The sequence below is a fragment of the Strix uralensis genome, chromosome 6 (genome assembly GCF_047716275.1).
Source record: "Strix uralensis isolate ZFMK-TIS-50842 chromosome 6, bStrUra1, whole genome shotgun sequence".
Lineage (NCBI taxonomy): Eukaryota > Metazoa > Chordata > Aves > Strigiformes > Strigidae > Strix > Strix uralensis.
This window is the reverse complement of record NC_133977.1, coordinates 17,879,267-17,899,815: the sequence shown is the minus strand read 5'-3', so window position 1 is coordinate 17,899,815 and position 20,549 is coordinate 17,879,267. Positions and strand designations below refer to the sequence as shown.

The 20,549-nt window shown below is 46.4% G+C and overlaps 2 protein-coding genes across 23 annotated transcripts in view; one reads left to right on the top strand and one right to left on the bottom strand.

The window, feature by feature from the left end:
• Positions 1–6,526, bottom strand: part of PIKFYVE (phosphoinositide kinase, FYVE-type zinc finger containing) — an 86,541-nt gene extending 80,015 nt beyond the window's left edge. For 14 of the 21 annotated variants that reach the window (XR_012629450.1, XR_012629452.1, XR_012629459.1 and 11 more), the window contains exons 1-3: positions 5,785–5,888; positions 2,823–3,028; positions 1,095–1,274 (exon numbers count right to left, since the gene is read on the bottom strand). Coding sequence is in view for 9 of the 21 variants with exons in the window: in XM_074873034.1 (XP_074729135.1) it covers positions 1,095–1,274; positions 2,823–2,994 (352 nt within the window). In the remaining 12 variants the exon portion in view is untranslated. Of the gene's footprint in view, positions 1–1,094; positions 1,275–2,822; positions 3,029–5,784; positions 5,891–6,510 lie in introns of those variants that run through there. The other 7 variants (XR_012629454.1, XM_074873035.1, XM_074873042.1 and 4 more) reach the window with 5 other exon arrangements.
• A 55-nt stretch (positions 6,527–6,581) lies between these two features.
• On the top strand, positions 6,582–20,242 carry IDH1 (isocitrate dehydrogenase (NADP(+)) 1). 2 transcript variants are annotated; one of them, XM_074873046.1, is made up of 9 exons: positions 6,582–6,603; positions 9,325–9,452; positions 11,085–11,376; positions 13,145–13,250; positions 15,847–16,024; positions 16,455–16,606; positions 17,670–17,810; positions 18,595–18,757; positions 19,275–20,242. In XM_074873046.1, exons 2-9 carry the CDS (start codon positions 9,331–9,333, stop codon positions 19,366–19,368), a joined length of 1,248 nt encoding a protein of 415 aa, XP_074729147.1. In that variant the 5' UTR covers positions 6,582–6,603; positions 9,325–9,330; the 3' UTR covers positions 19,369–20,242. The 2 variants fall into 2 exon arrangements, with proteins under 2 accessions (XP_074729147.1, XP_074729149.1); XM_074873048.1 differs by lacking the exon at positions 6,582–6,603 and adding an exon at positions 6,827–6,936.
• Positions 20,243–20,549: the final 307 nt, after the last annotated feature.

Genomic DNA, 20,549 nt, shown 5'->3' with positions numbered 1-20,549 from the left:
CTGTAATCCCCAGTTAATTTCCAAGTGATTTACAAGAGGTAACTAAGAATGAAGTAAATTGGCAAATCAGCCAAGAGCACACTGCTATACCTGGGGCACTTGAAAAAAGCTTTAAAACAAAACAAACAAAAAACCCAAACCTTAACTGGTTTGTTGTGACAGATGCAACTAAATAGCACAAACAGTACTAGAGGGCAAGGAGGAAGATTATGAATGTGTTCAACTAAGACAGCATTTGACTTAGAGAGATGAAAATGCTAGTTATCTGTACTGGAGTTTTTCCTGGTTACCAAGACTAGACAACTTTCTAAAAATCCCATACACCTTAACAACATTTAAGATCCAATTTGTTTGCACTAGATACCATACTCTTGAAAATAGTGTCTTGCACAGGATTTTTACCCAGTTTAGCAGTTTGCTCAAGGCCATCACAAACAGCCAACAGAAACCAGGCAGATCTCAAGATGGATCCCTGCAATCTACTTACTAGCCCTTCCAGATCTTCATAAAGCCATTACACAGTTGCACCTTTGAAATCACATTCAATTCCCATTCTAGCTACAACAGATTCAGTACAGCATCCTGCAATAGTTCCAAGGTTAGGAATAAAAAAGGTTTAGACACAAGTTCCTATTCAATTCTCCTCAACACAGCTACAAGCAAAAATCTGCATTTGTAACTCCCTTGAAGACACAAATGAACCCCATTCAGACTGAGCTCTAAAGTTACAGTTTGCATATGGCTGTTAAGAAACTAAAGTCTCTCAAGACAAAGCAGAAATTTTCAGGATCAAGGTTCAAGTGACTTTAAAACATTGGACGTGTTTTGGCAGCCTGTTTTGCTCCAGACTGTTTTGTAATTGAAACAGCAGAGCCCCAACAACAGTGTCGTGCTGGAACACTAAAAAGGGTGGAGGGGACATGTTTCTGATGTTAAAGTGCAACCTCACTAACAGAAGCACTGTAGCCTGATCCCAAATTCTGCTATCAATCTAGACAGTCAATGATCCTTTGTTCACCTCCTTCCACCTCACTCTGAAGCATACCAGACTGGCTAGTACAACATTTCCTTGTAGCACAAAGAGCTGAAATTACCCAGGGTTGTAGAAGATCTTCTTTGCAGCTCACTAGTCAGTTGTTTTTTGTAAGGTACCGGTGACCTCAGAGACTGAGCCCTCGTGGGATGCTGAGGACTGGACCAGCCACCACTCAACGCTTGTGGATCACTCTGACCTGCCTCTGCTCTCTCTGACGGGGACGAAAGCCTGCCATCATCTGGAGTTGACAAAAAGCAAGAAACCAACTGTTCAGACATGATAAAGAAAACCAGTAGTGCATGCAAAACTAAGGCATAGAAAACTCTCATAAATAGCTCATTTGGATAACGATTATACGTAACAAAAGACACAAATTCTTAGTCTGAAAATTATCATACAGAACATGGAAACAGGCCAGTATGTAGAACTAGTCTGTCAAGGCTCAGGCTACTTCAGAAATATCCCTAATATGAAAAGTGTCTAAAAAAAGCAAACCAGCAAGCATGAATTTTTCTTGCTATATGGAATAGCTATGCTTGATTATCAGCTTCTGCCCTGAAAAGATTTTTTCAGTTATGTTAGAAGCCAGTACTGAGGTCACATTAAAGTTACCACAGCCTTTAATAAATCAGCCTTCTCCATCAGAGGATCAAGTATTGACAGGTTCTCATTGATTCCAGGAACAGTGCATTTCACATGCTGTTTCAAGGTTGTTTTCCCATTCTTCCAATACAATACTTTGCTGACTGAAGCTACATTTGTCAGAGACAAACATCTTAAGTCAATATTGACCAAATCTTATGTTACTTTCAATAAATCAATAATGACAGGTGATATTCTACTGTGCAAACTAATAGCAGTCATACCAAGTAATTATTTTTCATTCTGCATAAGAGTCTGGACAGATCAGTTTGCTTATGCAAAAAGCTATCTTGGCCCTTTTTCCCTAGCCCAAACATGGCAGAGGTATGCTTAGCAGAGCTGGATAATGAACAGACTAAACAAGAGCAGCTGACCAGTTTGCCATCTCTGGCAAAAAGATACACAGGTTTTGTATAAAACCAAGGTGCATTCATTCACCACTCTTTGCAGTATATTTCTTTGAAACAAAAAAGAAAAACCTCAGAGTTCTTTAAGAACTTGACTACTGAGAATTTAAGTGTTTCATGATACATGTAGCACAAAGGCCAAAATCAAGTAGTACTTTTTAATATACAAAACTTTCACGACACTTCAGACCTCTTGATGGGGAACAGCTAAGCCGTGCAAATTAAGAGTGGACTTCCTGCAAATACAATCCTTTATTGCTGCTCAGCTGCCACCCAGGGTGTGAAGGTACAAGATGCACAGGAAGGTGAGGAGTGGAGGAAGTCTGGAGTAAGGACTTGCATTGGAAGGACAGGCACACATTTTGCTCATATAGGCTGGCAGAGGGTTACTCCTGCTTTTAGCTCCAAAATACAGACAAAGGAAATCCAGGTGCCCAGTTAAGAAGCTACAATAACACTATGTGCTAACTGGCTTGTCTCTAACCTTCATGGGCAGCCACAGATTTCTAGCTGCAAGATGCTGGCTATCTTCTCCCATGGCAAAGTTCTACTATGTCACCCAAAAGCAAGATGCAACATCCCTTATAAATTAACTGACTCACCATCCATTTGGCCAGCTGTCTGACATTATGCTCTTATATTCAGAGATGTTTTTACAAGCTTATGTGGCAGCAGAGGGCATCAATAAAATGGACAGCATGCACAATCCACGCACACACATTCCCCCAAGCGCTTACCTCTGCTGAAACGGAATAGATTTACAAAAGAGCTGTAGGCTGATTTAAAAGGAGGCTCATCCTGGTCAGGAGTCAGGGGTTTGAAGTGAGTGAGATGAGACGGACTACTAGGAGAATGAGGTAGATCACTGGTAGACTCCAGTGTCGGAGATCGTTTGTCATCTGCGGCCATTTCACGTGCTCTGGAAAGGGTTCAGGAACATGCATTATGCACAGGGTGGTGAAACAGAACATCATCAGTCAACTGAGGAGGAGGGGTCTCATTAGATGCTAGAGGGGGGACATTCAACCCACCTACCACAGACATCTGCTATTAGTACAGGTCAAGAGTGCCAGTTAGGAGCCCATGTCCCCTGCCTAGTCATTTGCAAGAGATCAGCACCTCTGCAGAAACCAATTCAGAGCTCCTAGTTAAATATCCAGAGTAATCAAGGTAAGTAAAGAGCCACTACATAGAGGACACACTCTAGTTGCTGTTTTATGGGAACTTGAAGTTTTCAAATGGAGACTCTGCATGCATATCACAAAGAAGTTTTAACTTCAGCTCAAGAGAAGAGCTGTCAGTGCTGTGACTTCTGCAGCCCTTGTAACAAGAAAACTGAAGAAAAGCACACCTGAGCAAGCACAAGACATACTCATTGTTTGGCCAGGTTAACTTCAGAATGATAAATAGAATGAACTGCAAACAACAGCAGGACTGAAAGATTAACTTTGGTGGCACACTGCTTCCTTCCCCTCCATATTACAATACAGGGTCTTGTGCAAGTTACCAGGGAAGCAACCCAAACTGTGGTTTATCTGTGGTTGTATCTAACACCTCCAAACTTCCTTGTTTTCAAGAGTAGCTACATTAAGGAAAACAAACAAACAAAAAACCCAAACCACATTCTACATTAGGGGAAGCCATACTTGTTAAGCCTACTTGCTGTGTAGCAAAGCCTTCATATAGCCAAAAGTCATAGTTTCCCATGGCCCATATTCTTTAACCTCAATACACATCTGATTTCTTCCACTCTGCCTCACTAAGCCTACACTTCTAGCCTGCTTAATACCTTCACGTTTAAGCAAGACTTCCTGAAATGTTTGACAGAGCAGGAACATGGGGAGCTGATGGAACCTCGAGTGACAGCTGACTTCTACCTGTGCTAAGGATCAAAACCCTGTATGAGTCTAATTCCTGCTTAACAGCTGATACATGCTCCTTCGTGAAACACCAGTTTCCGGTTTCCACAATTGCTCCCTAGAATCTACAGGCGTATTTTGCCAACTAGAACATTTTCTTCCAAGTTCTAAGAAGCCACACTAAAAATCTATGCAGTCCAAAGAAAATCCACGTGGTTGACAAATGACACTAGAAGTGCTAACAAGCCGCACGCAGCTCATGTGGCAAGGTTTGACCACTCCTACAATGAATGCATGTAAGACAGTATCTGCAAGTCAATCATATGACTTCTCAGTGGACTTCTGCTTGTTTTTCTGTTTAGTAAGCACCTTTAGCTCAGAGTTTCTCCTAATATTCACATATGCTTCAGAAAGAAAACAGAGACATCATCATTCACAAAGTTTCAAGAGAAACTTTGGGCAGGTTCTTTATTTAAAGTTGAGTCTTAGTCTGGCATGCTTCTGCATCCCTCTCCACCGTAAGTCATGGTATTTTTTGCTGTTGCGCATTTCAGCAATATTATTCAAACAACAGATGATTTGAACATGCTTAAACACCAGAGTTAATGGAAAATACCTTCAAGAGCATATCTTCAGTAAATTTGAAATTGTTTCTTGAATACTTAAGGCAACTAATAACTTGCTTTTTATACATCGAATGTGTGACAGGGCTGTGCTCCCCCACACATCACCACATTAAAAATGTCATTATGAAGTCAAACAGAAGTTTTATAGGAAACTATGCTCATCTCTCAGCAACTGGCTATAGCCTGGCAAGACAAAAAAACAAGGAAATCTCTGAGCCTGCATACATCATATATGTGATTCTGGAAAAATAAACTTTAGCTTCAAGGGAAAAAAAAACACACAGTAATTGCTTCTGTAACAGCAGTACTAGCTTAATTGAAATGAAGAGCACTGTACTTGGCATTAGCTCCAGAAACACCTGGATTTTCTGTACTATACAACACATTAGCTTTGAAGCATATCACCCTCTCTTAAAGTGCTTTAGGAAAACACTCCTTTCCCTCCCTCCCAAGAAACAGGGAAAGAGTCACTTATTTGTATATTGTGGGAAATCAGAAAGCGAGGAGCACGTATCAGTCAACAGGCACAAAATCGGGCTCCAACTTCCTCGGGATCCTTACCAAACAGCCATAGGGGATATATCGAAAGCCACTTTAAGCTGCAACGTCTTCAGCAATCACCAACTCACCACCGATAGAACACAGAGGGCAAGTATGGGTGTGAACCTCCACACACGTTCAGCAGTTACATCCAGAATGGCGCTGCAACATCCTGCACCCCAAACTGACCACAGCCTCCCAGTGCCAGAAGGGTCCAGGCACTCCTTGTTACTCGGATGTTACTCCCAGGCACCTGGCCAGCACAACCCGGGTATAAAAGCTGAACAGCCATAATTTACACATAACTGACTACATGACACACATACTTCACTTCCAACCTCTGCGCCGGAGCCACGCTGACTGCTTCGCTTTCCCCTCTGCAAAGGGGACACCCCCGTCTTCCCCTGCCACAGACACGCACCGGCCGCCACCCGCCCGGGATGGCGGACCCGGAAGGGCACCTGCGCCGGGACGGGAAGGAAGCAGCTAAAACTGCTCGCAGGCGGCGGCCAGGCAGCGACCCCCGGGCCAGCCGAGGCGCGGCGCCGCCGCCAGCCGCTACCAGGGAGCGTGCCAGGCCCCACACAGAAAGCTCGCACACCCCGGGGAACCACTACCGCGAGCCCACGCGAGGCCCAGGCAGGATCGCCCAGCCCCGGGCGGGCTGTCCTCACCTGCTCCCCGCGGGTGGCGGTGCCGGTGGCGGCGCGGGGTGCCAGTGGTGGCGCGGGGTGCCGGGGCGCAGGCCCGGGGCGGCACCGCCCCTTTTCACCCCCTCCCGCCCCTAGCAACCCGCCGCGCTGCCGCCAGCCCTGCCCAATCGCCCGCCGATGGCGGCGCTCCCCGCCGAGGCGTCGCCAATCGAGACTCCGCGCCAATCCACCCGCCGGCAGCGGCGGTCGGGGCGGGGCCGCCGGGGCGGTGTCCCCCGTCCCGCCCGCCCCGCAGCCGCATCGCCCCGTCCCTGCGCTCCGCGGCCCTTCTCCGGCTCCGCCCGGGCGTGGCAGTTCCAGGCTGCCACAGCGGGAGCCGCCGCCAGCCGAGGAGGCGTGTGTGCCTCCCTGGGGTTCCTCCCCGGTTCCTACTCCCCGCCTCGCCCGGCCCGCGAGGGGTGCCCTCTCCTGCCCCGCTACTGGCGGGGCCGTGCCGCTGACATGGCCACCTCCGCGCGAGCCAACGTGTCCGTGCCCGCCTGTGCGTACGCGTATCCCCTGGGCTGGGCTGCGGGACGCGTCCGCCGGGACCCTGCGGCTGGGGACAGGCCAGCAGGGCGCGGAGGGCAGGCTGGCAGCCCGCGCTCGCCCCGGGGCCCGCTCCAGCAGCCTGGGCACGCCCGAGCCCCCTCGGCGCCCAAGACCTCCAGCGCCATCGGCTTCCCTGTGGCGACGCAGGCCACTTACTGCGGCTGTCTCGGGAGGGCGCGGAAAAGGCCCGGCTCGGCGGGCAGGCCACTTACTGCGGGCTGCCTGGCCCGGCGGAACGGCCGCGGCGCAGTACGTGCTGCCGCGACCTCCCTCACGAGGAGGCATCGGCGCGCGGCACCCGGCGGGGCGGGCACCGCCACGGGCCGGCCGGCGAGGCGCGGTGCGAGCGCGCCCAGGCGCCCGCGGGCCAAGGCCGAGAGCCGCTCCCCCCGGCCGGCCCGGCCCGCCCCGCCCCCACTCCGCCGCGCCCCCACTCCGCCGCCGGGAGGAGGGGCCGGGCGGGGCCAGCAGGGGGCGCCGCGGCGGCGGGGCCGGGCGGCGCCGGGGGCGCGGCCACATAAAAGGCCCCGCGCACGGCTGGGCCCCGCATCGCCGTGAGAGCCGGGTTGGTACCGTCCGCAGGTAACGGGGTTCGGCGCCCCGCGGGTGGGGCGGGGTGGGTATCGGGCCGGACCGCACCGCACCATACCATACCATACCATACCGCACCGCACCGCGGTGTGGGGGACCGCGCCCTTTGTCCTTCCCCTCCCGGGCGTGGCCTCCCCCGCCCTGCAGAGGGGCTTTGAGAGGGTGGTTTTGTGTCTTTAAGGGCTTTTTTCTGGCAGTTCGGGGTGGGAGGTCCGCGGCAGGCTGATTGCCCGGCACCCTCTCCCGCCGCAGGTATCGCTGAGGACGCCCCGGGTGCTGGGGCGCTGTTTGCAGCCCGGGCTCAGCCTCCCCGGCGCGGGGCTGGGCTTTCTCCCCTGGCAGTCCAGATATCTCTTAATAGCCGGTAGTGTCATCTGCCGCCGGTTGCACCCAGGGCCCCTCGGCTATCCCGGGGCAGCCGTCCTGGGGCGGGGGAGCGCCCCGGCCCCTGCCGTGCTGGCCAGGCCCGGCAGCGCCTTGGCTCAGGTGGTGCCCGTGCCTGGATTTCAGCCTCCGCTGTGGCACCGGCCGCAGCCCGCGGCCTGCTCGGCAGAGCCCACCTGTGGCAGCAGAGCCAGCCGGCACCGCGTCGGCAGGGGCGGGCTGCCTGCGGGGTGGAGGGCAGCGCGCCCCAAAAACAAGTGCGGGCAAGATCTCGGCTAGTGACAGCGATCTGCACCACTCTCCCTGGGAGGGGGCCTGATCCGAAGAGATCTGTAAACCTGAATTAAGGAGTTGTTACAATAGTTAATTATTAACTGTAGGCCCTGAGTCCTTCCTGAGGACCAAGGAATGTTTGGAAATTCTCAGTTTCTTCTAAGCTGCCTTGGTGAAATGCCTGGGTTAAGTGTATTTCAAGAAAGGTTGCTGTGGGAGAAAGACCTTGCTGACTTCTGGCAGTTCTGGAGAGCATAAAATCAGAGGTGAAGTGAGACAGAAAGAGTTGAACTCTAGGGAATGTGTGCTTTCTAGAGGAACCTCTTGGCATGTTGACTCTGGTGCACAGAAGAGGGATGCCACTGCAATGCTGCCCCTGGACATAGAGGAACTGGGGACACCAGTGTTTAAGGAGGGAGAAGTACTGGGGCTACGATCAGATAAACATGTAGGATGCTGTCACAGTTGTCAGAAGCTGCTCTTTCTACATATCAGTGGAGATTTATCTCATTGGAAGTGCATTCCCTGTACCTTTATGTTCTCCTTGTGACAGCAGCACTGTATAGGTCTGAAGCCAACCATAGGTTATTCTCTTCCCAGACAAAATGTTTAATGGATTGGATTTTGGAAATATAGCACAAGTTAGTTCAATTTATAAACAAAAAAAAATAAATTTGAACCGAAGAGCAATCTCTTCATGTGCTTGTAACCTGGGGTGCTTGGATTGCAAACCTTACCCTGTGAATAACTTCATCTAGCTGAATAGACTGTGTGTACAGGGGGACCCCTCATTCTGGATAAAGCCATTCATGGACCTCTGTATCTGTGAAGCTGCAACCTCAAGCACAAGGGCTTGGTATCTCCGTGTAGTATCCTAACAGCTGCGTACAAGAACGTGACTGTCTTGGTAGGAGGAACTTGCCAAGTCATAGCTCTTGCATAATCAGAACTGAGAAACTGTGGCTGTTGGAAAGCAGGGCACTGTGTTAGAGCTGTTCAGTGGCTTGCAGGGTTGGGTTTTGTCAAGGAACAAAGTGCAAATAGAAGGGCAGAGTTCAAGTTTATTTTTTGAGGCTTTATGAACAAATATCTTGGGAAATCTCTGTTCTGTACAGAAAATAAACCTGACCAGTATTTATTTTAACAGCAGAAATAAAGCTTGCCGGGAGAAAGTAGTCTTGATGTGGCCCTTGAATTTCTGTACCTGTTTCCTTCCTTCCTGTGGAAGGAAGCTAATAAAGAAGCTGACAATGAATTAATAGTGCCAGCAATATGACCTGTCATTAAAATAATGTCCATTAACCCCCGTTTTTCAGAAAAAAGGGAAGAAACAAACAACTGGACTAGAACTCATGAAATCTAAAAATAAAAAACGCTCATCTATTTCTGCAGAATTTGGGGGAAGAGTTTGGTCATACTTTCAAATTCTTTTATACAACCATAATTAAAGCTCATGCCCTTAGAACACATGCCCTTAAATCTCAGCTATTAACCTTTATTTTTATCCTTGGATAGATGTCCCTAGGAGCTGGGACTTCAAGAAAAATACCAGTTAGCATGAAATTAAGGATAGACTGTGGTTATTTTCAAGACTTTTAGAATAGACCCTGTATGCTATGTTAGTACCTCTCTTCTAGTTGTGCTGTAAAAATACAGGATACATGTATTGGTGAGGTGTGTTAGCAGTTTTTAACTTAGATTGGAGTTTTTTGTCTATTGCAGCTCAAGATGTCTAAAAAAATCCATGGAGGCTCTGTTGTGGAGATGCAAGGAGATGAAATGACACGGGTCATCTGGGAACTGATTAAAGAAAAGCTGATTTTTCCTTATGTAGATCTCGATTTGCACAGGTAATGGCTCTTTATGACACAAACAGCCACTTTGTACTGCAATTTGCATGTGTCATTAGGCATTGATCATGTTTCACTTAGCACTGAGAGCCTTACAGCTCCTCAACTAGTGCAGAGAGGCTAACTAGCCCTTTCATACTGGTAAAGTTCCCAGCAGAGTCCCCTGGTTAATTTACCTAAGGAACAACCCCAATAAGTACTGTGGAAAGCATGGGCTCATGGTGAAGGTATTTTGTCAAAGTCTGTTGGCAGCCCCTCTGGGGTTCCTCACAGCAGTAAGCAGTGAACACTTAATTGTGTGTTAGCTTTCTTCTGTACTGTGCCTTTAAGAAGGTTTCTTACTGATACAGTCTGTGTTTTTATCTCCTCTGTCTTGGCTTTCCAGCACCTGGGCAGTCTGCATGGCTTCCTGTAGCCTGAACAATTAGAAACATGGGGTGTTTCAGCCAATCCTCAACTTGAAGCCTAGCATCTGTGGACTCTGAGCAGGTTTATGGCTTCTTGCCATCTCTGTTTGAAGATCTGCCCAGAGGGCAAAAGGGTGGTTGTAGGGCACAGACTCAGCCCTGATGTATGTAAGCTTGAACTCTGCTGCTGGCAGCATGAGGTAACTGTTGCAATTATTCCCTGAGCCAAGGCTCTGCTCTTACACTCCCTTCTGGAAAAAACAAATACTAGCAGCTGGTATGGCAAAAGGGACAGGCTATCTACAGCCTCTGATCAAGCAGAGCAAATAACCTCTTCCCCTTCTAGCCACTGAGCTATAGTTATTAGAGAAGTATCCAGCTGCATTGCTCCTAGCCATGTGGACAGAGGCCTTCAGTCGTATCTGCCATTATTAAACCCACAAGTCTGACCTCTTCCCCTGCTCCTGGAGTCATTTGTATGCCACCTACATCAGGCTTTCTGCTTGCTGGTGTTGAGAACCAAGCAAATGGGAACCCAGCAGCATAATATGTGCACATAGTCTAGAGAACATCCTTTTTCAAAGAGGGGTGGGAGGAGGGAAAGCAGACCCCTGGCTGAGGCAGCACAATGGCTAGATTCATGTACAGTTGGCTATGCTTCAGAGCTGTCCCACGCTGGGCACCCGTTGTTCTCCAAGAGCTATTAAAACACTGAGTGTGGGAAACATGCTTCCCCTGACTGAGGGGAATATTGGCAGTTTTGCTGCCAGGGCAGGGTGGTGGGGTCCATTGTCTAGGCAGTTTTTAAGCCTAGTGTAGCTTCATATGCTCAGTACATGAAGGAAGCCAGAGCCCTCAGCACAAGAGGTTTGAAATAAAAGCCCATATTCATCTGGGGATTGTGCTGCTCCATACTGTTAGAATCCCAGACTGAAGCTTCTGTTGCAGGAAGCTCAGAAGGGAAGGCAGCAGAGATACTGGCTATGTCGCATGCTGGCAGAGAGAAGCTGTCCTTCCTCCAACCTCCTACCAGCAGCAGAAGTATCGGTATAGGAGCCTGTGTTTTCTTCCAGTCTGGCAGCATTTGCACTGGAAGAGAGACGACCTCAGTTATGGCAGAGTGCTGGAACTACACTCACAGGCACATATGGGGTCTTGTTTCTTTCCTGTTGGACACGAACAAATGTCCTGGGCAGTACTGATCATCTCTGTGGATTTGTTACAGCTATGACTTGGGCATTGAGCATCGTGATGCTACAAATGATAAAGTAACTGTGGAAGCTGCTGAAGCCATAAAGAAATACAATGTTGGCATAAAGTGTGCAACCATCACTCCTGATGAGAAGAGAGTGGAGGAGTTCAAGTTGAAGCAGATGTGGAAGTCTCCCAACGGGACAATTAGAAATATCCTGGGTGGCACTGTCTTCAGGGAGGCTATTATCTGCAAGAACATTCCCCGGCTGGTGTCTGGATGGGTGAAACCCATTGTCATTGGCCGCCACGCTTATGGGGATCAAGTGAGTCACTTCAGTGCTTACCCCTCTTTTTATCTGAACTGGCTTAGACGTGACTGGTGTAGAGCTACAAAGACTGGACATCCCTGTGCTGTTGCTTTATCCCTTGCACTCCACCTAGCAGTGGGTACTTGCTCGCACTTTGTTTGTACAGCACCTGGTGAAGTGTAGGTTCATGCCTCTCTCTTCCTTAGGCAGTGTAGCTGTATAAACAGCCTGCAGGGGCCTATGCTGTGATTAGATAGGTCTGTACCTAAACACGGGGTGTAACTCCTCCAGGTTATTTTTCTTCACCTCTTCAGAACCATCCTCCCTATATAGCAATGTCTTTACAAAATATCCTCTACGCTGCCCATCTTCTTGCTTCTCAGAAGGATTTTTTGGTGGCAGATGTTGCTCACAGCAAAAATGGCTCTGAGCAAGTAATTTTTTAGAACTGGGTAAAGTCGCCTGTTGTCTGTGGGTGTCTGTCTCTTTTTTTTTTTTTTTTTAAACTGTGATCTGCCTCTTAAACTTACTTGCACAGCGCTTCTGCAGAGTTGATATTTATACTGGGCGCATCAGGCTGTGGTACTGAAGTAGGGAAACATCCTTCATCAGAGCTCTCCTGGCAGAGGTAATACAAGGCCATGGAAAGCCCTAGTGTGGCTCTCAGTGTAGCAGCCTTTGGGTAGTCCAGAGGACAAGAATCAACCATACTCTTCTCCATGGGTGATGGTACACTGTAAAGCAGCCAAGTATGACAAAAGAAAAGTCTTTTAGAAGAGCCAGGTGCTTAAATAGATAGGTAAACCCACAAACTGAGGGCAAGTCATAACATCAACTGAGGTGGTAAGGTAAAATAATAAATTTTCAAGAGGAAAATAATTGCAGAGCCCTGACACTAAAAAAGAATGGAGTTCAACATCCTTAAGAGTACTGAATAATTGAGAAGGTCAAAATAATAGGAAACAATAGATTAAGGGTGAAGGATTGAAACCCTGCCAAAGTATGAGATTAAAGTGAAAGTAATAATATAAGAACATGTAAAGGACATATAAGCAAGACACTTCTGTAACTTCAGAACAGTTTAGGGAACCGATTCCCTCAATAGGAGGGAATGAAAAAGGATGAACTACATGAAAAAGGATGACAAATTCCAAGGAAATGTAACCACACATAGTATTGTTCAGGACAGTTGGGAAGATGAGACACCATTTAAAAACCTGAAGTACGTGTTGGCTCTTCTTCTGAGTCTGTGGAGCTCAGAGGAGCAAAATGTGTATCCATTTAAAGATTTCGAAGAGCTCTTACTACAGATTGGCCTTTCAAATGCCATGGCTAGAAATAATGGCTTTTATTAAGGTGTTGTATGATTCCCCCTTATTCATGAGATATGAATGGCTCTTTTTGAAGCAGGGAGAGGAGCCTGTCTACTCACAGACCACACAACACTCCGGATACTTTGCACTTCAGAACTTCAATGCATCTGCAAAAATACATAGTCTGACAATTGATAGGGCCTAAGAACCTATAAGCTTTTTCCCTTAAAGAGGAAGACCTCTTCTGGAACATGCAGACTCTTGACTACTTCCTTTTTAATCACTAGTAAAATAATCCAGTGACCACATGGCTGAGTAAACAAAGCCTGTTCATGGTTTTTTTGGTACAACTGTTCATGCTTTTCTGCACCCTGCCTTCCCAAATGCAGATTGTCTTTTATGGTTCTGTCCTTCTGATAGATAAAATCATCATGGCTTCTTTTTCTTTTTTTTTCTTTTTTCCCAAACAGTACAGAGCAACTGATTTTGTGGTACCTGGGCCTGGAAAAGTAGAGATGACGTACACTCCAGGAGATGGAGGCAAACCAGTCACATATCTGGTTCATAACTTTGAAAGTACGTATTATCTCAAAGTTGTGATTAAAACTGATATTTTTGGTTTAATTCAACCTTGAAGTATCAGTCAGATCTGATGGTAAAATATGACTTTGAGGTAGAGTGGGGGAGAAGGTCTGGGCCTTCTTCATTTATCTGGGAAGTACTGAAAGTTACTTGAAATCTTCCTGGGATTGAAGAGGTGTATCAGTGCCCAGTCATACTAGACTGGTCACGCATCATGCTCCATATATGATGACTCTGGTAGCGGCACATAACTGTTTTTTGCTCTGATCACAGGGAAACTTGCTATCTTGAGCTTGACCTAAGGGGAGATATATTTAAGAACAACTTGGGTATAATTCTTTGTAGTTGTAGTTTGTCTTACTGGGCTCTATATATTTTTGCAGTTTGTACCCTTCTTTATTAAGCAGTCTTTTTTTTTCAATAGAAATGAGAACTGACACTTACTCTGCAAGGTGGCAAGGAGATTTGACAAGGATGCTCTTGACTGTCTAGGCTCTAACTGCTTTAACAGATGCAGTTTCAAAGGTATTGGTGTCTCTCCTAGCAGTGTTGCTGTGCTGGCTGTAGACATTGCTAGGCTCAGAAGGAGGAGTCCTGACATTGCTGGGCTTTGTTGCTTGAAAACAATTACACACATGTTGCTAGAACCCAGGGCATTTCTCCAGGGGCAGGATTCAGGAAAACCACACAAGTCATCCTTCTTGCCTATCAGTGATCAAAGGGTTCAGGATTTGAACCCTTATGGTGACCTATGTATGTGAGCATGCAATGTTTTGTTTCTAGCTACAAAGACCCAATACATCCATGTAAACCACAGGATCCTAGTTTGTATGCAGTTGGCTTGGCAAACAGGTACCAAGACTGCCATGTGACCATCTTTTGTAATACTTCATTTCTCTGGCATTCTTGCTACAGGAGCCTAAATCTCTACTGTCTCTTGTTGCACAGCCTTTCACCTGCTTCACTGCCAGTCCTGATCTGTTTTCATTTGGTAGGTGACTGGTAAACGTGTATTGGAGACGTCTGGCAGTTCCAGCTGCCAGTCTGATTCACCACTCCACATTACATCAGTGAGCAGAAAGCAAGGAAGAGCAAAGATGGCAGATTGCTGCTGTTGCTCTGGGGGAACTCCCCTCCCAAAGATAACTGTTGTGCCAGCGTATCTCCATGAAGCATAAGGGAACCTTGTCCTATTGCTATACTAATGTGTTCAACCTTGACACTGAATCAAGAGATTTTAGTAGGCAGTAGGATTGATTGCAACAAGGAGTTTTTTTACCTATATGCAAGTAAGTATTTGAATAAAACTTAATAGCTGTCATCCAGCAACTAGGAAGTCAGGGCTCCAGAGGACACATTCTCTATAGCTGATCAGACCCTGTTCTGTCCTTGACTCACCAAGGGAGGCAGGGGGGCAATGTGTTTTTTTGCTGGTAACAACAGGAATTTAATTCCCTGCCAATATCAACTTCAAATGACCTTGCTATCTTGGCAAGCAGATAAACCTCCTCTGGCTTCCCCTCTTCATTCTGCATGCATGTCCATATAGTAACAACCATCTGGAAGTAAGGACAAATGGGTATTAGGAAAGGATATTTTCAAAACCAAAAAATTTGGTGTTTCCAGAACAAAGATCCCTGATCAAGGCACTGTACAACAGACTAGGGAGGTGGTGGTAGTGAGGTGCTTAAAAGTAAGTACATGGTATCTACTTTTCACTAGAAACACAAAGAGCTGTGCTCTGAAGATGACAAAGGTTATTCATGAAGCCCTAGATGCTGCTTTCACCTGCAGTCAGCCTTTCCCATGATCTAAATGCTGCTTTCCCCCAGATGAGCTGGGCTGTAAGTTTAAGTTTAAAGCACTTCCATTCAGGCTGCCGATGCATCTGCATTACACAATCTAAGTCATGTGAGTGTTGGTAGTTCTGAGAGCTGTCTCGGGACTTTCCCTTGCACCCAGACAGCTGCCATGTTCTTCCCGCGACTTGCTGGAAGTGAGCCTGAGCAGGTGAAACAAAACTGCAGGGTAGGCCAAACACATGCACTGAAAAGGTGGAGGAATGCGTGTGAGGACTTGTTTACCTGAGCTAGGCATAGCAGCCTCTGACTGCTGGAGTGAATTCTGCAGTGCAGTCAAAGCCTGAAGGTACAAGGCACTTAAGATGGGAGCCATCCCATTTCTAGCTTTGACTGAGACCCCTGTTCCAAACTGCTGCATGCTGCTTTGATAGAAAAGTACTCATTTATATGGCTAGTAGGAGTTCAAGCACACTCACTCCTGTCACAGTTCTGCTGTTTAAGCTGGATTAGGAAGAAACTTCTTAGGGGTATTAGATCACAGTATTAAGATGTACCTAGCTGTAAAACAAAACCACCTTCCTATCCATGTGTCACAGGGCTGCTGGAGCTTTTAGCTAATACTGCAAAGTGAATCTTCTCCTGAAAGAACCAACCTTAAATTGAGAACTACATCAAGACACATGGGGATGACACCAGCCTGCCTGCCAGAGTATGCTACGGGGTGACTGTCAAATCCTTAACCAAAACTAAATCTAGTTGATTACTATCTGTTCTTCTTCTACTAACAGGCTGTGGTGGTGTAGCCATGGGAATGTACAATCTTGACCAGTCTATCAAGGATTTTGCCCACAGTTCCTTCCAAATGGCACTGTCTAAAGGCTGGCCCCTCTACATGAGCACCAAGAACACCATCCTGAAGAGATACGATGGCCGCTTTAAAGACATCTTTCAAGAGATATATGACAGGTAACTAGGATAGTTGTACGCTTTCTACTGCAGAGCATAAGTCTGCAGCAGGAACATCCTCTCTAGCCGTGTGAGCTGTTACAGTTAATTCAGCATTTTCAGATACTCAGCAGCACTTGGGGGAGGCTGTATGTGTTTCCTGTCACAGTCTTCCTTGTCCTGCAGGACACAGTACTCAAATGTTTAAAGTTCTGTGGCAGTGGTATTCATCTCTCCTAACAGAGTCACAGATTCTCTGTGGGCTCCTCTGTGACTCTGAAGCAGACTTGCAGTGGTCTAGCAAAGCGAGCAAGGGAAAAAGAGTAAAAATTATGCACGTTTCTTTTAAGTTTGGTTTTTGTCCACTCATGTCTATGCACAATGACTTACACAAATTGTGCAATCCCTGGTTTTATCTATATGACAAGGTGTTCTGGTTTTTGTTTTCTAGAGAATATAAGTCCCAGTTTGAAGCCAAAAAGATCTGGTATGAGCATAGGCTCATTGATGACATGGTTGCTCAGGCCCTGAAATCTGAAGGAGGCTTTGTCTGGGCCTGCAAAAACTACGATGGGGATGTGCAGTCTGACTCTGTTGCGCAAGGTATGAGATGTTTCCTGTGCTATGTTGAAGTAGTCTCTTGAGATCTTGTGTCATATCTTAGGTAATGGCCCAGGAGGTAGTGTTGGGTCTCAGAACTTACATTTCAAACCTTTGGCCAGTCATGGAGATATCAGGCAGGCAAAGAATTTCTGATTTCACTTTTGCAAGAAAACCCATTGAATGCAGACCGTGTAGTTGCACTTCTTTACCAGATGGCAGTTCCTACCAACATAATAACAGATTGGCTTTCCATTCTGATGGAAGGTCCAGACAGCTGGGATTATGTCACTGACAGCTTGAGTTAAGCTGACTGGTGGTGAGCGTACTGGCACATGCTCTACAGATAAGTAAGAAAACCTTCAGGACCTAAAGATACCTGTCAGGTGTAAAGAGAGACTGATATGTTTAACTTTACAGACCTGTAGTGCTTGATCAAAATCATATATAGCCAAGTTGCCTGATGCCAAAACAAACATGGATGCAGAAACCCACAGGACAAGATGTGTGGCTTTATGTAATATGCTCTTTCTAAAGTAATGTCAGTAAACTGCCTCCCACAGCACAAGGATGTGTGTTGGACTACTGAACAAAGAAGCTTTCGAAGACACAGACCTCTGAAACCTACAGGGTTAGAACTGATGTGAATGTCCAGTTTTGCGAGCTTATGGTTCCTTTCACTAGAGTAGATGCCCTTGATATGGGCAGGTTTGTTTCCTGTCACCCTGTGGGGAAGATAGTGATTGGCAGCTAACACTGCTTATTTAGGATTCCTTGTTCTCATATTGCACCTTTTCAGTAAAAATGTCTAGCAAGTTAGGCAAGAATACCAATTTTCTTGAAATGGTGCAGAATGTCTGCGTATCTATATCTCATGGTTCAGCAGCACTTTCTGTTCAGATGAGCTGTTATTTTGACGTGTCAGGACTAGCCAGTTAGTTGCAGAAGCACTGCTGTTCAGGAATACTCACATCAAGGCTTGGAGGATGTAGGGGGATTGTAGGATGGGGGAATTTAAGGGTGCTGTCCAAAGGAGATACTGAACTTTTTAAACTGTATGCCATAGGCTATGGCTCCCTGGGGATGATGACCAGTGTGCTGATCTGCCCTGATGGCAAGACTGTTGAAGCAGAAGCTGCTCACGGCACAGTTACTCGTCACTACCGCATGCACCAGAAAGGCCAAGAAACCTCCACTAACCCCATTGGTGAGCTGCTTTTTACTACCCTTCAATGAGCTCTATACATGAAAGAACAGGTTTGGAGTAAGAACATCTGCATCCTTTCTGCAGAGAATTACACCACTGAGTGGTGGAACTGGTAGTTTGTAATGCATTTTTCTTCCATGGAGACAGCTGCAGCCTAGAGCAAAAACAGGCTGGAAAGGAGTGAGTGTGAGCAATAATCTAGACCTAACCTAGCCTTTGAGACATGCTCTAACTCTTCAGCAAACAAGGGACTTACAGCCACAACAGCCTTAAGGTTTAGGCTGGTGGTTTTTTATTTTACTCCCCTTCCTAATGCTCCAAAAGACCCAGCTAACCCCCAAACCATGTACATCCTCAAAGTGTAAGCGTACCTATAATAGGATGTGAGGGAAAGAATCCTCTAAAATTGCATAGGGACCAGAGTGTGATGCAATACCAGGAAGATGACTACACACTTCTGTCGTAAGGACAACTTTCTGTGTAACCACAGAGTCCTACCACTGGTCATTCTTTCTGACTCAGGCAGGAACAAAATCAAGTAAAATGGCAAGTGCAAAGAGATTGCTGGAGGCAGTGAGTAGTTTCCAGGGTTTGCTATTCTTTAGAGCTGCACAAAATGCAAGGGATGTCTAGATGAAGATAAATGTTCTCTTTCCCATACCAGATTTTCTCTCTTTTCTGTCTGTTTTCAACTTTATTAATATTTAAAATCTGTCCATATGACAGTTTAGAACAATGTCCAGGGAGTTCTAGAAGGACAGAGTAATGTAGTGTTCTCCCTCAGCCTCCATCTTCGCATGGACAAGAGGACTAGCTCACAGGGCAAAGCTGGACAACAACACTAGCCTCAAGAACTTTGCAGTTGCCCTGGAAGAAGTCTGCATTGAGACCATCGAATCTGGCTTCATGACAAAGGACCTTGCTGCCTGTATCAAAGGCCTGCCTAAGTAAGTGTATGAAGTAATCAGCTGTGTTGGGAGGAGGCTGTTTTACTTGGTTTTTCTGAATAGCACTTGCTGGAAAGTTATTTTAGTATGGTGAAGAATTGCTGGAGTCTGGTCACAGAACAGGGCACATCTATACCCAGTGCGGTACAAACAGAATAGGAGACACTCCCTGCCCCAGGTAGCTTAGTCTAGGTTGCTCTGTCCCTGTTATTGTACCAAATGCATGGGGAGAAAAATGAAGAAGAAACTGCAAAGACTTCTCTTACGACAGGCTGGCTACATTAGCCAGATCCTGCCCTGTCTGTTCACAAGGATGGAGACCTACTTCACTGCAAAATACCATCTGGCTACCTCTTATCTGGAGCCTTTTGGTAAAAACCATCAGCCTGATGAGTAGGAGATAACTCCTTTGGTTTTAGAGGCAATACTTAGAGTTCTTTGACCAGTCTTCCCTGATTTGAGCAGCTTTACAACTAATGTCTATCTTGTTTTCTTCCCCTCCCCATTCCTGCTGCAGTGTCACACGCTCTGACTACCTGAACACCTTTGAGTTCATGGACAAGCTTGCTGAAAACTTGAAGGGGAAGCTGGCCTCTCTGCCCAAACTTTAAGGCACAGGTTCTACTCAAGCTCCACTAGCAAAGTGTCTCACACTTACACCAGAGTGTAAGTGGCACTGTATCACACTGTGTAACACTTCAAATACTAGACAAAAATGAACATGTACACTTTTTAAAATGTTTAAAAGATCCTGTTTTCTTAAACCCTTTGAGCTGCTGGGCTAGTCCTTACTTTTGCTAAGCAGCTGAATGTGATAGTATTCCAGCTCAGTGTGAGCCTGCATTCCTAATGTCATTCACAGCAGACCTGAGGTTTCTCTCCATGACTTTGATCTGTGTTCCTTTCCTCTCTTCCTCTCAGACTGAAAGCCAGTCTGTGTCACAGTTCTGGTAAAACCAGTGGTGACTTACTGTCCAACAGACCTTAGAAATCAGAACCGTCCTCATCTCTCCAGCACTGTCCCCTGGGTATAAGTGAGCTTATGGGGCTATGCCAGCTCTACTGCAGCCCCTCTTATTTTATGTTTTAGTGCCAGCCAGAGCATAGTATCTTGATACTAAGGGAGTTGGTCCCATTGCTACAGTCAGGACTGTGGCATTTGAGAACAAGCACTTAGGAAATGCTAGAAACAAGCCCTGTAGGCTAAGAGCCTAATAAAGCTATGCTGTGGTGTCTAAATGCAGGATATGCATTTAGTTATATTCCTTCTGACTGGATGTGAAACATAGAAACTGTTACCTATTCCCTTACCTAATTCATAAAGGTGCAAAACTTTTCTCCAGTTGTCTGGGCTATTGCCCCCGTCCTGTTGTGATACAGCAAGTCAGATTATGACTGTGAAAAACTATTCCATCCATGGTATTTTGTTTGGGGTTTTTTTTAAAGAATATTTTAGTTCAGACTAAAATAAAAGTTTTAACATTCTTTGTGTCTCTCATTCCTCTGTGTGATTAGCAGATATGGGGAAATTTTGCCTCAGAGACTCCAGTACCTTTCAGCACAGTCCAGTACATGCAGTACATAATCTCTCCCTTCTTAGAGTTTTAATTTGTTCTGACCCAGGGCAAGATGTGATCTGTAGTGTGGTGGTAAGCATCAGGTAATGCACAAAAATGTGAAGGTACTGCTTCTATTGCAGTTTTGTTTTGGCACTAATATAAACTCAAATTAACATACTGCCACTCAACAAAGAGCAGAAACTGGTTATACATGAGACAAACTCTCACCCTGC